Raw genomic sequence first — 13,393 nt, 5'->3', positions numbered from 1 at the left:
GTGGCAATTGGGGTCTTTTTTGGCTCCAAACAAATTTTAGGACTATTTGTTCAGGGTCTGTGAAACATGCCACTGAGGTTTTGATAGAGATCGCATTGAATCTATAGATTGCTTTGGGTAGTGTGGACATTTTAATGATGTTAATTCTTCCTATCCATGAGTATGGTATATACTTCCATGTCTTTGTATCTTCTTCAGTTTCTGTCTTCAGCGTCTCATAATTTTCCGAGTACAGGGACTTGTGCGTTTCAAAGCTCGGTTCGGAGCTCTGTCTGGACGTGGGTGACAGAAAGCGGACGTGAGCGCCACACCTGGGTTCGTCAGAGCTGCTCAGCGGGCAGGAGATTCTGCACAGAGTCCGTCTGTCGCGCAGGGTGCTGTTCTTTTGTTGGAGCCTCAAAACCCGTCTCTCCCTCTCTCCTCCGCATCCTCCCCGCTGCTCCTCTTCCTTCTCCCTCTCTCTCTCTCTCTCTCTCTCTCTCTCTCTCTCTCTCTCTCTCTCATTTATTATACTCCTCCTCCACTCCACCTGCTCCTTCCCTTTCCCTTCTCTCCTCACCTCTCGTGCCTCGGCTGGCTTGACACCTTTACAAAAGCTCCAAGAACCATCACACTCTCCTAGAACTGTCCGTTCCCAGACAGATCGGCAGCGCATGGTGTGGATGAGAGAAGCCGCTGAGAAAAGTGCCAGGCGGTCCAAAGGGATCTGCCTTCGCTGCCACTGACGATGTTCCCAGAGGCTCCATCTGCGGAGTAAAAATATGATCGTTTACCAGGAGAAGGAAGAAGAGGGATATTTTTTCCTTCTTCCTCCATCTGCTGTTTTCTGAAAATTGTTTCTTAGGATTTATCTTCTTCCCCACCCCCACGCCTGCCCCTTTCCCTGTAAATTTATGCATTTTGCAGATCTGTAAGTGATTGAGTGTATATAAAATGCTTCATGTAGTTCCTAACTCATAGTGAACCCTTGGCAAGTGTTACCAACTAGATGGCGGTGATGACGATGGTGCTGGGAAAATGCCCAGTGGGAAACAGCAGACACCTGACCTCCTCCTTTCTTTCTTAGATTTGTCTCCTCCAAGCAGCACAGTTAAAGGTTAAAGCTTGCGGTTGCTCATCCTTAAAGAAAGAACCGTCGAGTTTTAGAGCCCACGAAGACTTTTGTCTTGATTAGCCAGCCAACAAGAAATCAGGCACTGTTGCTACTGAGAGCGAGTGACTCAACCAGAGCCACTGCCCGGGTTTGGGTCCCTGTTAGCCTCGGGCTCACTGCAGAACCGAAACTGCCCTAGACTGCCTTCTTTGCAGATGTGTTTACCTCCTTGAGTACGCCTTCTTTCTTTCCTCTTTCCCTTTGCCTTTATTGTTTCTTTTTTTCTTTTTTGTTAAAATTAATCGGTTTTATTTATAAAAAATTAAACAAAGGCAAAGATTCCTCTTCTTGCACACACCCTCCCCCACCCCAATCCCAGTGGCCTGAGCTGACTCTTGGGATAGTTTGGTATAACTGTGTGTCTACCCAGACCTTTTTCTGTACACGTACAAACGTTATCTGTCTGCTTGTGTGTGTGTGTACACACCCCGCATATTTATTTATTTGTTTGCTTGTTTGCCAGTGCGATATTATGCATTTCTGCAAAATAGTTTATGTCGGTGCGTGGGTACCCACTTCCTCGTCTGAATTCGCCTGTTTTCCGACTGACGGCCGTCTATGCTGCTGCTCGTTTCTTGTTCTCACTAAAGCTACTTCAGAGCGTGCGCTCCTCTACCTCTCTCTGCGTCCACAGCACCCTGCTCTTCCTTCAGGGTCCCCTGCCTTATCCCCAAGGTCTGTAATAACCGCGCTGCTCATGGTAAACAGGCGTAACCGTTGCTGCCATCTTCAGCCCAGAAACCAGAGATCAGACGTTTATGAGAGGGAATGTACTGAAATCTGATTTTGACAGTCAAGCTTAGTTTTCCACGTTGCCGCGGTTTAGAAAAAGATGGATGCAAACGGTGGCTCCCTCCACGATCCTCCTCCATGAGTGTTACGACTGATGCAAAGCGCAGTGGTTAACACTGCGTGACTTCAGGTAACGTGAGTGCTGCTTGGGTGAGGAGTCCTGGTACTCCTGAGCGAAGTCAGCCTGGCTTTGGCCTTGGAGTTGTCGTTCTACCTAGAGACAGGCGTCTAGTTACAGGAACATTTTCTTTTTCATAGCTAATTTGCTAAACGGCACAATAAATCTCCAGGACGAATGAAATGCTTTTAGGATGCGCGAGTTTCCAAAAGGACAACCTCATTTGAAGAAATGGGCTTTTAAGAACCAGCCAGGTAAGTATTAAGTGGTTCTGTTCCTAGAAGTCGCAGCCTGAAACAATCACGATCCCCTAATTCTACCACTCACGCCCACTCGATAAAAGACCCGAAAATAAATATGAGTCTCGGGGAATGAGCAGATGGGAGCGGGAGGGAGAGGAGAATGAAGACTGTGGGCAAGAAATCAGCCACATCGCGTTGGGGAAAATACGAGAACCTCGCTTCAACCTTCCACGTTGTTCAAAGATAAGAACGGTAACCCCCCCCCCCCCAGAATTTTGTCTCTATGCTCTGATTTAATTTACTGATTTTTAGTAACTAATCACGTAGCCATCACTTTAAACACTACCGCATTCGACTAATCGGCCTTAGTTCATTTTTTTAAAATAGACTTTATTTTTTTTTTTGAGCAGTTTTAGGCTTATAGACCAACCGAGCAGAAATACAGAGTTCCTACATATGCCCCGTGCCCTCCCCCCACCCTTTCTCCCCCTGGCATCGGTATCTGGCGTTAGATCCGCTGGTGTAGCTGACGAGCCGATGTTGACACGTCGCTGTGAACTGAAGTCCGTAGCTTACCTGCGGGGTCCTTCGGTCCCGGTGTCTCTGGCCTCTGACAAACGTGCAGTGACATGGACCCAGCGTGGTGGTGTCATGCGGATGGCGTCAGTGCCCGAAAGTCCCCCGGGCCCCACCTTTTTATTGTCTCGGTCCTCTTGCCTTTTCCAGAGTGGCGTGTAGTTGGGATCGTACCGTCCGCTGCCTCTCCAGGCCGGCTTCTTCCACTAAGCAATACGCGTTTTAAGTTTTCTCCGCATCTTCCCACGGCTCGCGAGCTCATGTCTTTTGATTGTTGAGTAATATTCCATTGTCTGCATATACCACAGTTTGTTTAGCTGTAATTTTTGTGAAAGACTTTGAATACAGAAATATACAACGATGAACTACTATCGAATTGAAAGCAGTAGTCAGTCAGGTTTATAGCACCTATAATTTTTTATTCCGTAAATTTTTCGATTTGGATTCATCCTTAGCTAAATGGATTTTTAAAATCCTACCGAGGGAATTTTGTCTCATCACACTTTATCCTTCTAGGGAAGACGGTGTCTAAGGACCAGTTCCCAGGCTGAATAAGTGCCTTTCTTGTAAAGTTACTTAGTGGTGTCGTGGTAACTCCGTTCCGCACATTTCATGGAGGAAATGGACATGCAGGTCCTCGAATGACCAGAGTGACCGTGCGGTCCGGTGCCGAGCGAGCCTGGGTCCCGGGGCTGGGAGAACGGTCGATGGTTTCTGTTTATCGTCGAAGGTTTTCTTTTCTTTTTAAACAGAGATGTAATTCGCATACCGTAAGATTTAAAAAAAAAAAAAATTTTTTTTTTTTTTTGAATCGTGGTAAAATACACATAACACAAAATCTGCCCTCTCAACCACGTTCACCTCGCGAAACTGCCACCCGGTCCCCAAGAAACGACGACGCCCCCCCCCCCCCCCCCCCCCCCCCCCCCCCCCGCCAGCGCCTGGCGCCCGCCTCCCACTTCCTGTCCCTCTGAGTTGGGGCGTCGTGCCGCGTTTGTCCTGTCGCCGGGGCACCTCGCTCACAAAACGTCCTCGACGTTCGTTTATGTCGCGGCCCGCGTGTGTGAGAGCCTCCTTCCTTTCGAAGGCCGCGTAACATTCGCGCCTCCTCTGCCGACGACACCGGGGTCGCCTCTGTCTCCGGGCCGCTGTGAGCACGGACGGATGCGCTACTACCTCTCCGAGGCCCCGCTTCTCGTCCTTGTGGGGCGCGTTACCCAGGAGCGCATTGCCGGATTCCGCGGTAGCTCGGTCGTCAGCGTTTCGAGGACCCTCCACGCTGTGTTCTGTGGCGGGCGCGCCGTTCCACATTTCCACCACGAATGCACAAGGGTTCCCATGTCTCCACATCCCCGGACGATCCGCCCCTGTAACGAGTACAACTCACTGGTTTTTAGCGCGTTCACAAGGTTCCGCAGTCATTGCTACTGTCCAGCTCCAGAATATTTTCACTGCCCCAGAAAAGACACACATAGCCATGAAGCAGTCACTCCCGCTGCCCCTCCCCGGCCCCTGGCACTCACCAGGCTGCTTCCCGTCGCTGCGGATTTGCCTGTCCTGGACCTTTCTGTTAGGTCGGCGGGGGAGGGCCAGCCGGATGCCAACCTGGAGACTTCCCGGCCCGACCTCAGAATCCTGATGCCCAACTGATAAGGGCCCACCCTAAAGCCCTGGTGCCACTACCCCAACCCAGATGCTCAACTGACGCTCCCCATTCTAGACCCTACCCCCACATAACCCCGTAAAAACTAGGCCCTCCCGTCCCAGGGCGCGACTTCTGTGGCCCTTCTCCTCTCGGGACCAGAGAGCCTCGACCGGGAGCGCTCTCCCAATACAGGCTTGCTTTCGAAACTCCTCTCAGCACGTCAGGGGCTTACCTCACAGTTTCGTGCGAATGGGGTCATCATGCGTGGATGGGGTCATCGTGCGACACGGGGGTTTTCACGTCTGGTCCCTTTCACTGAGCACCGTGTCATCCACAGTGTGGCATGCTGCCGAGGACTTTCTTTTTTTTTTATTTTTAATTTATTTTATTTTTTATTCTATTTTTAGGCAAGGCAACCCTTGGTTGACCTCACAGATTGCAAGGACCTTGTCAGCTTACAACCCCATATTTTTTAATTAATTTTTTAATCCTACAGCAACCTGATCTTCCTAGGTGGTCTCCCATCCAAGTACTCACCAGGCCCGACCCTGCTTAGCTTCCGAGAGCAGCCGGATCGGGCTTGTTCAGGGTGGTGTGGCCATAGACCCGAGGATGTCCCTGAAGTGATTTCCTGATGCAAAATCCTCCCCGCCCACCGGGGGATTGTGCCCGGGGCACCTGGCGTCACAGTTCTGGGCCAGGTGCGCTGCAGCGTCTTGCTGGTCTTACCTCTGTCTTCCAGACCCTGAGCTGGTCATTCGGCTGGAACAGTTCTCTTCCTGTTTACTATATTCGAGACAAGAACCAGAAGGTCCTTCTGTATGCCAGCACCCACACCGCAGTCATCTACAACGTCCTCAGGAACAGTCAGCACCACCTGCAGGTACGCCCCGCCCCGCCCGCCCCTCCACCTGCGAGCCGGGCCTGAGACGCGCCTTCCTTTTGCCTTTCACCCCAAGGCCCGACTCTCTCTCTCGCCCTTCTACCTGTCTTCTCAACTATAAACAAGTCCTGTCTTTTGGAATCTACTTTATTGTTCCTCGTCTAATCAGAATCAATTTACAAACGGCGTTGGATTTTAATTTTATAGTAATAAAAATTTAAAACATCTTTTTTTTTTTTTTTTACAATTCCGTAAAACTGTGGTCAGGATAGAGCATGTCGTCGCTACAAATGTCTAGTGAAACACAAAGGGCTTCAGCAAGGATTGGGACCTAATTCACACCGGGGTTCAGGGGGCTTTGATCCTCTTAGTCATGCCGAGAAGTGGGTGTTAACAGCCCCCACTCAGACCGGGTCTCCTGAGCTGACTGTGTAGAGTGGTCATAGTGGCTCCTCCCCCCCCCCGCCCCTGCCACCCTGCTCCTCCCTCCCTGACGTGTGGACCCCGTTCCTTCATTCGTTTTCCTCACTCACCTATCCAGATGGCATACGTCCTTGGTGTCCGTCCGTCCGTCCACCGGTTCACCCAATAAACAGTTCCATGTTACCGTTTTCGATTGACATATATTTCATTTTATTTATTTTTTTTAGAGGCCTGGCTGCTGTCTTTTTATTTTAATTAAAAAATTTTTCCATTACAGTTGACATTCAATATTAGTTTCAGGTGTGCAGCGTAGTGGGGAGACATTTATGTAACTTACGAAGTGATCCCCCCAACGGGTCTCGTACCCACGTGGCTCCACCGACATATTTTAATAAGGGCTTTTCTAAGTTAATGCCTAGATCAAAAACAACACAAAATCTTTTTCAAGAGTTCGGGTGGTACTCAGGATTGTGCGTGGGGACACGTGGGGGCAATTTAAGGCATTTGCTTTCCTGAGGTCCAGAAACACACAAAAAAATCAGTGAGCAGCACGTCTCAGAGCTGAGCCGAAGGCAGAGCTGAGCATGGTGGTAACAGCTGAGGCGGGGGGACAGGCTGTGGAGGACAGGCTCAGGGGGCCAGGGGGCCCGCAGTGGGCAGATGGGCTAAGAAGGAGGGAGGCCGGCCGAGCGGGAGTCCAGCCTCCCCAGAGACAGACGGCAGGAAATGGCCTTGACTCTTCATGTCATTCTGCCCACAAACATTTATCATAATCGCCGAGTTTCAGATTACGGGTCTGTCATCACGAGCCAAACAGATCTAGTGCCCCTTCATGGAGCTTACAACCCGGTGGACAGACAGACATCAAACAAGTGAACACATAAATATATACGCATACACGATGACACGCGCTCAAACGGAAATACGAAGATACGATGAGAGAGAAGAATCAAGGGTGAGAGGAGACTTAGGTTAGATTGGGCGGGCCAGGGATAAAAGGGTTTATCCTGGGACCTGCAGGGCGACAGTGAGCAGGCCAGGGACGGGGCCAAGTGAGCAGGGGGGTGAGGAGGGGAGGCCCGGAGGCAGGGGCGGGCTGCTTCCTGGCAGGGAGCCTGCCATCTCTGTTTCCGGAAGAGTCCCCTGTTCCATAGGGAAGGGATCAAAGTGAACACAGAGAGACGTGCAGGAAGCTCTCTCTCCAGAGCTGTTTGGTGGCCTCAGTGACACTGTCCTAGGGAGACGAGGCTGGCAGGGCGGTTCCCGGGGGCAGAAGGAAGGGGATGACCTGGATGCTTGTTCCCCACCTGGGTGCAGGGTCACGCACAGGCCTGGTCCCCCAGGAAGCCGCTGTTCTTTGGGGGGGGGGGGTGTAGCACATCCTTCAGGCGTTTAGAGGGAGGGGTTTGCACCGCACCCGCTGTGAGGACGCGCCGGGGAGGCTGGAGGGAGTAGAACTTCCAGCCAGACGGGCTGGAAAGGGGCTCAGTTCCGCTTGGGGCCCCGGCCTCTCCCTTGACGTTTCAAGGTGCCTTCCCTTCGCCCTTCGTCCCCGCAGGGTCACCCCAACGTGATCTCCTGCTTCTGCATCAGCGAAGACCGGCGGTGGATCGCGACGGCCGACAAAGGTCCCAACTGCCTGATCATTATCTGGGACTCCTTCACAGGGTAGGCCCGGCGCGGCCACTTCCCCCGCCCCTGATGTCTGCGGAATGTCTGGAAAAAAAAAATGAATAACGCTGGTCTGGGGATGCAGAAGCCGTGATGGGAGGCGGGGGGAGAGCGGAGGTCGCCAGAAAAGGCTGGCTGTCCTGTCACTTGGGGGCCTGATGGGGTGACATTTCCTCGGTGGCTTTTCCACTTATGATGCTTGGCTCTTTAAGCCCAGAAGCGCGGTTTGTCGGTGCCGCAGAGTCGACTGGGCCGAGGGAGGCTAACGCACACTAACCCGGCGTGGAGGCCCAGAGAGGTTCGGTGACAGTCCCCATCGAGTCAGTTCGCGAGGCCAGAAGTCTGGAACGGGGGTGTCTGCAGGGCGGCTCCCTGCCGGGCACTCTGAGCTGTCCCATGCTCTCCCAGCTTCCCGTGGCCACCGGCCACCCTTGGTGTTACGTGGCCGGTGAACGCATTGTTCCGTCTCTGCTCCCAGCTTCCCACGAGTCTCCCCGAGTCGTGCCTTTGACCACATCTGAATTACACCCGCGAAGACTCCGTTTCCACATGAAGTCCCTTGTGGATTCCGAGGGGCCGCGTTCTCCAGCCTGGTGTGCTTACCTGGCAGGGGGCACCGGGCCTGGCCCGTGACAGATGCCACAGGCCCCCGACGGGGTGTGTGTGTGTAGGGTGCTGTGGCACGGGACGGGTCCAGTTAGGAGAGAAGATTAGGAGGAAGTTATGTTTAGTGTTCTCGAGTGTTCTAGAAGTTACGTTTTTACGTTCTAGGACACAGGAACCCTCTCCCCCTCCCCCGTGAACGATGACCTCCAGGTCCCCATCTTGCCTGACCCCTCAGGGACCTTTGACAGGCTCCCTGTCTTGGCTTCTCTGATAACTCGCCCCCTGGTTCTCACCCTACTCCCTGTCCCCTCCTGCTCAGCTGCTGCTGGTACCTCCTGCCAGGAAGGAGCAGCCCCAGGCGTGAAACCACGCCCCAAGGCCCAATCTTCTAGAAGTCCTGCTGCATCTGCCCCCTAATGACCTCTGAACCCATCCCCACATTGTTTATCCATTCGTCTGTTGATTTATTAAGAAAAATTGTCTCAACAGAGAGGTCAGGTCTCCCTTGGCTAGGTCCTCTTCCTAGAGGAGGGTCCGTTTGGTGTTTCCTTCCAGGAACTTTGCTGTCCTTTTAATTTATTTATTGCTATTTTTAGTTCCCCCCACCTTCCACCCCTGACCTGGGCTCAAACCCAGGACCTTCTGGGTGTAAAGCAGAAGTGCTAACCGCTACTCTACGGAACCATCCCAACTTTGCTGTTGTTTTACACACGCCTCTATGGGCATCATCGCGCGTCATGTGGTTTTTCCTCCACATTTTGCGCGTGGTCTGTTTTCAAACGTAAAACTCCAACGACCGTGCCATCCAGAGCTCGTCTGTCAGCCTGGGTCGCAGGGACGATGCGCCTTGCGCCGTAGCTGTTCACACACTTTCCCCAGAAAGTGGAACTCCCCGTCCGCACGTCTGCACGTGTGCCTGGGGATGAGGGAACAGCCCGGCCACACGGCAGGGGAAGTCACCGCCTGCCGCAGGAAGGCGCAAGGCGCAAGGCGGGGAGGGCGGGTCCCTCAGGTGTGCCCCTTCTCCGAAGCTCCCCCAACCAGGCCAGCCGGCCCCTTAGGAACAGGGTTTGTTTAGACTTCACTTTTTTCTTGCTGCAAAGCTCTCTGTCTCCTGCTAGGCCCAGGACAACTTGAGCGTGGCGTTCTTTACAACTCAAACAATATGTCGATGTGAACTTTACGGTCTTGCAAATGACGACTTGGGGACCCAGAAAAGGTTATTTGGTTTTAGAATTAATATTCACTTGGTTAAAGTGATGAATAAAAACCATAGTTCTTCCTTAAACTTTTTGTTCAACTTATAAATCTCACTCTATTTCTAAATCTAGCATATTTCTGCAATCTTCTTTAAGCGGGGTTGATTGATGTTTGGCTCCACTTACAAATTTGATTATTAACTCCCTTTAAACATTTCAAACTGCATTTAGAAATTGAATATATTTGGTTTCATCTTCAAGTTCTTTAGTAGTCTGATTAAAAAAATAAATCCTTCACCAGTACTTAAGTAATTCTGTAAATCTAATAAATTAAACATAACTATGGCAAATCTTAAGTTCTCTTAAGTGCCCTAATATTGTTTATAAACCTAATGCGATTCAAATTTAAAATCAGGAGTCTAAATCAACTCCTTGCTTTGAATTAGATTCACAAATCTAATCTGTTGGAGACGCTGATATGTCAAACTCCCTTAAACGTCACCCATCCCCAAAAAAAGGAACAAATTCTCTGATCGTGGATACGTTCACAGCGTAGGAGATCACAGACCGATTTCCTCTTTTCTGTATCGAATTCCGAATGTTCCCCAGGGATAAGGACATCATTATGTCATCTAGGACCGTCTTCCTAAACGAGCGCGTATTTGAGGTGGCTCTTCTGTGGGATGCACTATTCCAGGTGACAGAGGGCCAGACAGGCCCTCGGCTAGGACACACCCCTTGGTTCCAGCCAGGCGGGACACCGGTGTGTCATACCGAGGCCAGTTCATAGTCTCTGTCACAGGGGTTTAATGAAAAAAAAAGCGGGGGGCGGGGAGGGGAGCTAATAGCGCCCATCGCTGCATTAAGTCTTCACTCTTCCTTTCTAATGGAGGTCGGGGACCCCCAGCGCCGCAGCCTCGGTCATCCCTTCCATCATCCTTTCCATCATCCCTTCATTTGTGTCTTGCATTTCTTCGGCTCTCCTCGCTGTGTACATGTCATTAGATTCACTTCCGCTTGGGCCAAGGCTTTGTCTGCATCGTACAGTTCTTAAGTCTTGCCTGACACAGTGCAGAAGTTTATATAAATCATTAAAAAAGGAAAGAAAAGCAAGAACGGAAGTCCCTTCTTACTGAAACCCCGGCTCCGGAGTCACCACCGTGTCAGTCGGGCGCCCGTGTCGCCAGGCTTTCTTCTCTACCTGTCCGTCCGCCCGCACGCGCGTGTGCACGCGGTCACGCCCACACACGCGCTACGCGCACGGTTTTGCAATTCGCTTGTTTTTTTTTATCCCCCCCACAAAATTTCGGTCGCTCTTGAAGGCGGTATAGCTTTCATCGTGCCGTTGTCCCGATGTTTTTTAACAATTCCCACATCGTCGGATGTCCGCGGCATCTCCGGATTTTGGCCCGTAAAGCAGTTGCCGCGGTGAACACGAGCGGCATTTACCTCTGCGTCCGGGCGCTACGATCTCTCTGGGAAACGTCAGCGAAGTGGAGCTTCTCGTGGGGTCCTCGGGCGTGTGCATTTAACGTTCGGACGGCGCGCCACCGCCGTCCGGAAGGCTCGTGTTTATCTACGCGTCCACGTCCCGCGGGAGAGCACCCGTTTCCCCGAGAGCTTGGAGGTGGCCTTGGGCACCTGTCACCTTCCCCTCCTTCACATCGGGCACGGGGTCGGCACTCAGTGACGAAGAAGAGACGAGAGCTCGCGGCCGACTGCATGTTCGCATGCCGCCCCGAGCGCGTTTATTTTCATATAAGTTAACATTCACGTGAGACCAGACGTGTTAAAGTCTACACAGCTCAGTAGCTTTTGGCACATTCCCAGCTTGTGCAAACACAGCCTCTGTCTGGTTCCAAGTAACTTTCATCTTCCCAAAAGGAAACCATTAGTGGTCCCTCCTGCCCCCACCCCCGCCCCCGGGAAACAGCAGGCCGCGCTCTGTCGCTGTGGGTTTGCCTGTGCCGGACAGCCGATGTCGGCGGACTCCTACACGTGTGGCCTCCCGTGGCCGGCTTCCTTCACGGACCGCGAGGTTTGTGAGCTTCGCCCGCGGCGTGGTGTGTGTCGGTGCCGAGCGACACGCCGTCGTGTGTGTAGGACGACGTTTTGTTTACCACAGCTACGTCTCGGAAGCGGGTCCCCCTGGGAAGCAGGGCAGGCCTCGCCCTCAGCAAACCCCGTCCCCCGGCCCTGTCTTGCAGCATCCCTGTGCACACAATATTTGACAGCTGCCTGGACGGCAGCGGCATCAGGGCCATAGCCATGACCGTGGATGCCAAGTACCTGGCAACCATCTCAGACGCTGAAATCCAGGTACAGGGCCCTTGGGGGTGGCCTCAGTGGGCTGGCCGGCCTGTCCCCGGGGAGCAGCTCCGCGGCGTCTGTGACTCCAGGGCCCGTTGTTAGGCGCGCCCCCCTGTGGCTCCGCTCACGGGGCTGCGCCTGGTTCGTGGGGTCACCGCAGAACCCTCACCGTCCCGTCTGCTCTCTCGCGCACAGAAGGTTTGCATCTGGAGGTGGACTTTGGCGGTGGAAAAGCCAGCGTGCATGCTGGACCTTCCCAAAGAGTACGGTTTTCAGGTGAGTGCGTCATAAGTGAGCCCGTGACGATCTACCACCAGGCCGAACCGACCTTTCGCTTAAGTGGAGTTTGGGTATGGGGCAGTAGAGCTCTTTAAAAACACTTTCGTATCCACAACGCCATTTTATTTTCGATGACGATGACCAATCTCTTGAGCATTTATTGCGTGCCCGATTCTGCGAAAGGGCTTTACATGCGGCGTCTCACACTGATCCACGCGGACGCGGTAATATCCGTGGAATCCTATTGATTATGAACGAGCTTGCCTAACGTCGCCCGGCCAGCAGCCTCGCTTATTCTAGAAGCAGGCTCTCAACTGCCGTCAACGTGGGGAAGCCGTTCTTCTCGGTTCCCGCGAGGCGGCTCGCCAAGGGCACCGCCGCTCTGCGCCGTCTGGTTCCCTCACGCACCCGTCCTCCGTCTCACGCCTATCGAGATCCCCGCTATGGGCCAGACACTGTGGCGAGTACGCAGGTGACCTGTGGGCATCAGAACTCAAACGGAGAGGGTCTGGGTGACTCGCAGCCTTAGATCCATCTTCTCTCCTCCTCCCCGGCATCCGCGGGTCTGATACAGTAGCCACAAGCCGGATGTGGCCATGTAGGATGGAGAGGAGGCAGGATGTCCTTCCGTTTATTTGTGGCTCCTTTAATTTCCCTCAGCAGTGTTTCGAAGCTTTCAGTGTGCAAGCCTTCCACCTCGGTTACATTGCTTTCTAAGTATCTTTTTAAAAAACTCTAGGTGGCCAGTGTGTTCTTGGTTCCCTCCTCAGATTGTCCATAGACGTACAAACTGATATTTGCATGCCGATTTGGCTTGTATCTTGTGACTTTGCTGAATCTACGTGGCCATTTAAATGTAAGTCGATTAAAATTAAATACGACTGCGGACTCACTTCCTTGGCTTCGCTCGTCGCATTTCGAGCACTCACCAGCCACGTGGGGCTCGCGGCTCCTGTCTTTAACATCGCAGACTCTAGAACATCTCCATCATCACAGGAAGTGCTCCTGGGCGGTGCTGCCGAAGCCCCCCAACTCGGGGTGAACCGCACCCTCGTCCTCTGCGCCCACGCCCGCCCCCGAACAGGCCGACAGGGGGCTGCAGAGAACCCCCTGGCTGTCTGCTTCCTTTTACCTGGCCTTGAGTCATGAATTTCAAGAGGGCTCTCAGCACCGCCTGCGTTCTCACAGGCCGCGTTTCTCATCTCAAGAGGCACCAATTTCTCACATAGCTGCCTTCGCGCTCCACCGATGACCTCCCTCCACCGACGACCTCCCTCACGTTTCATTAAGAAAATAGAATCCCTGGGATACAGGCACCGGGCCGTTCTGGCTCCCGAGCCCACGACCTATTTTCAGCCTCACTGGCCTCCTGGTCTCCCTTGTAACTGCAATGCAGGACCAGGGACAGTGCAGGGGACCCTCCCCCGCCACCCCCGACCCACTCGGGTCCTCTCCCGAAGCTCCCAGCTCTCCCCCTCCCGCCTGGTTACCCCCGA

General features: G+C 52.9%; 1 protein-coding gene and 1 pseudogene across 1 annotated transcript in view; one reads left to right on the top strand and one right to left on the bottom strand.

Annotated features, from left to right (window-relative positions):
* Positions 1–13,393, top strand: part of CFAP251 (cilia and flagella associated protein 251) — a 55,679-nt gene that overhangs the window by 4,533 nt on the left and 37,753 nt on the right. The window contains exons 6-9 of the mRNA XM_036221300.1: positions 5,269–5,409; positions 7,391–7,500; positions 11,516–11,627; positions 11,814–11,894. Of these exons, the coding sequence (XP_036077193.1) occupies positions 5,269–5,409; positions 7,391–7,500; positions 11,516–11,627; positions 11,814–11,894 (444 nt within the window). The remainder of the gene's footprint in view (positions 1–5,268; positions 5,410–7,390; positions 7,501–11,515; positions 11,628–11,813; positions 11,895–13,393) is intronic.
* On the bottom strand, positions 5,014–5,132 carry LOC118603610 (annotated as a pseudogene).

Source organism: Rousettus aegyptiacus, unplaced genomic scaffold (genome assembly GCF_014176215.1).
Source record: "Rousettus aegyptiacus isolate mRouAeg1 unplaced genomic scaffold, mRouAeg1.p scaffold_m13_p_5, whole genome shotgun sequence".
NCBI classification, from domain to species: Eukaryota; Metazoa; Chordata; class Mammalia; order Chiroptera; family Pteropodidae; genus Rousettus; species Rousettus aegyptiacus.
The sequence above is the reverse complement of the archived record's forward strand: the minus strand, read 5'-3'. Positions and strand labels throughout refer to the sequence as shown.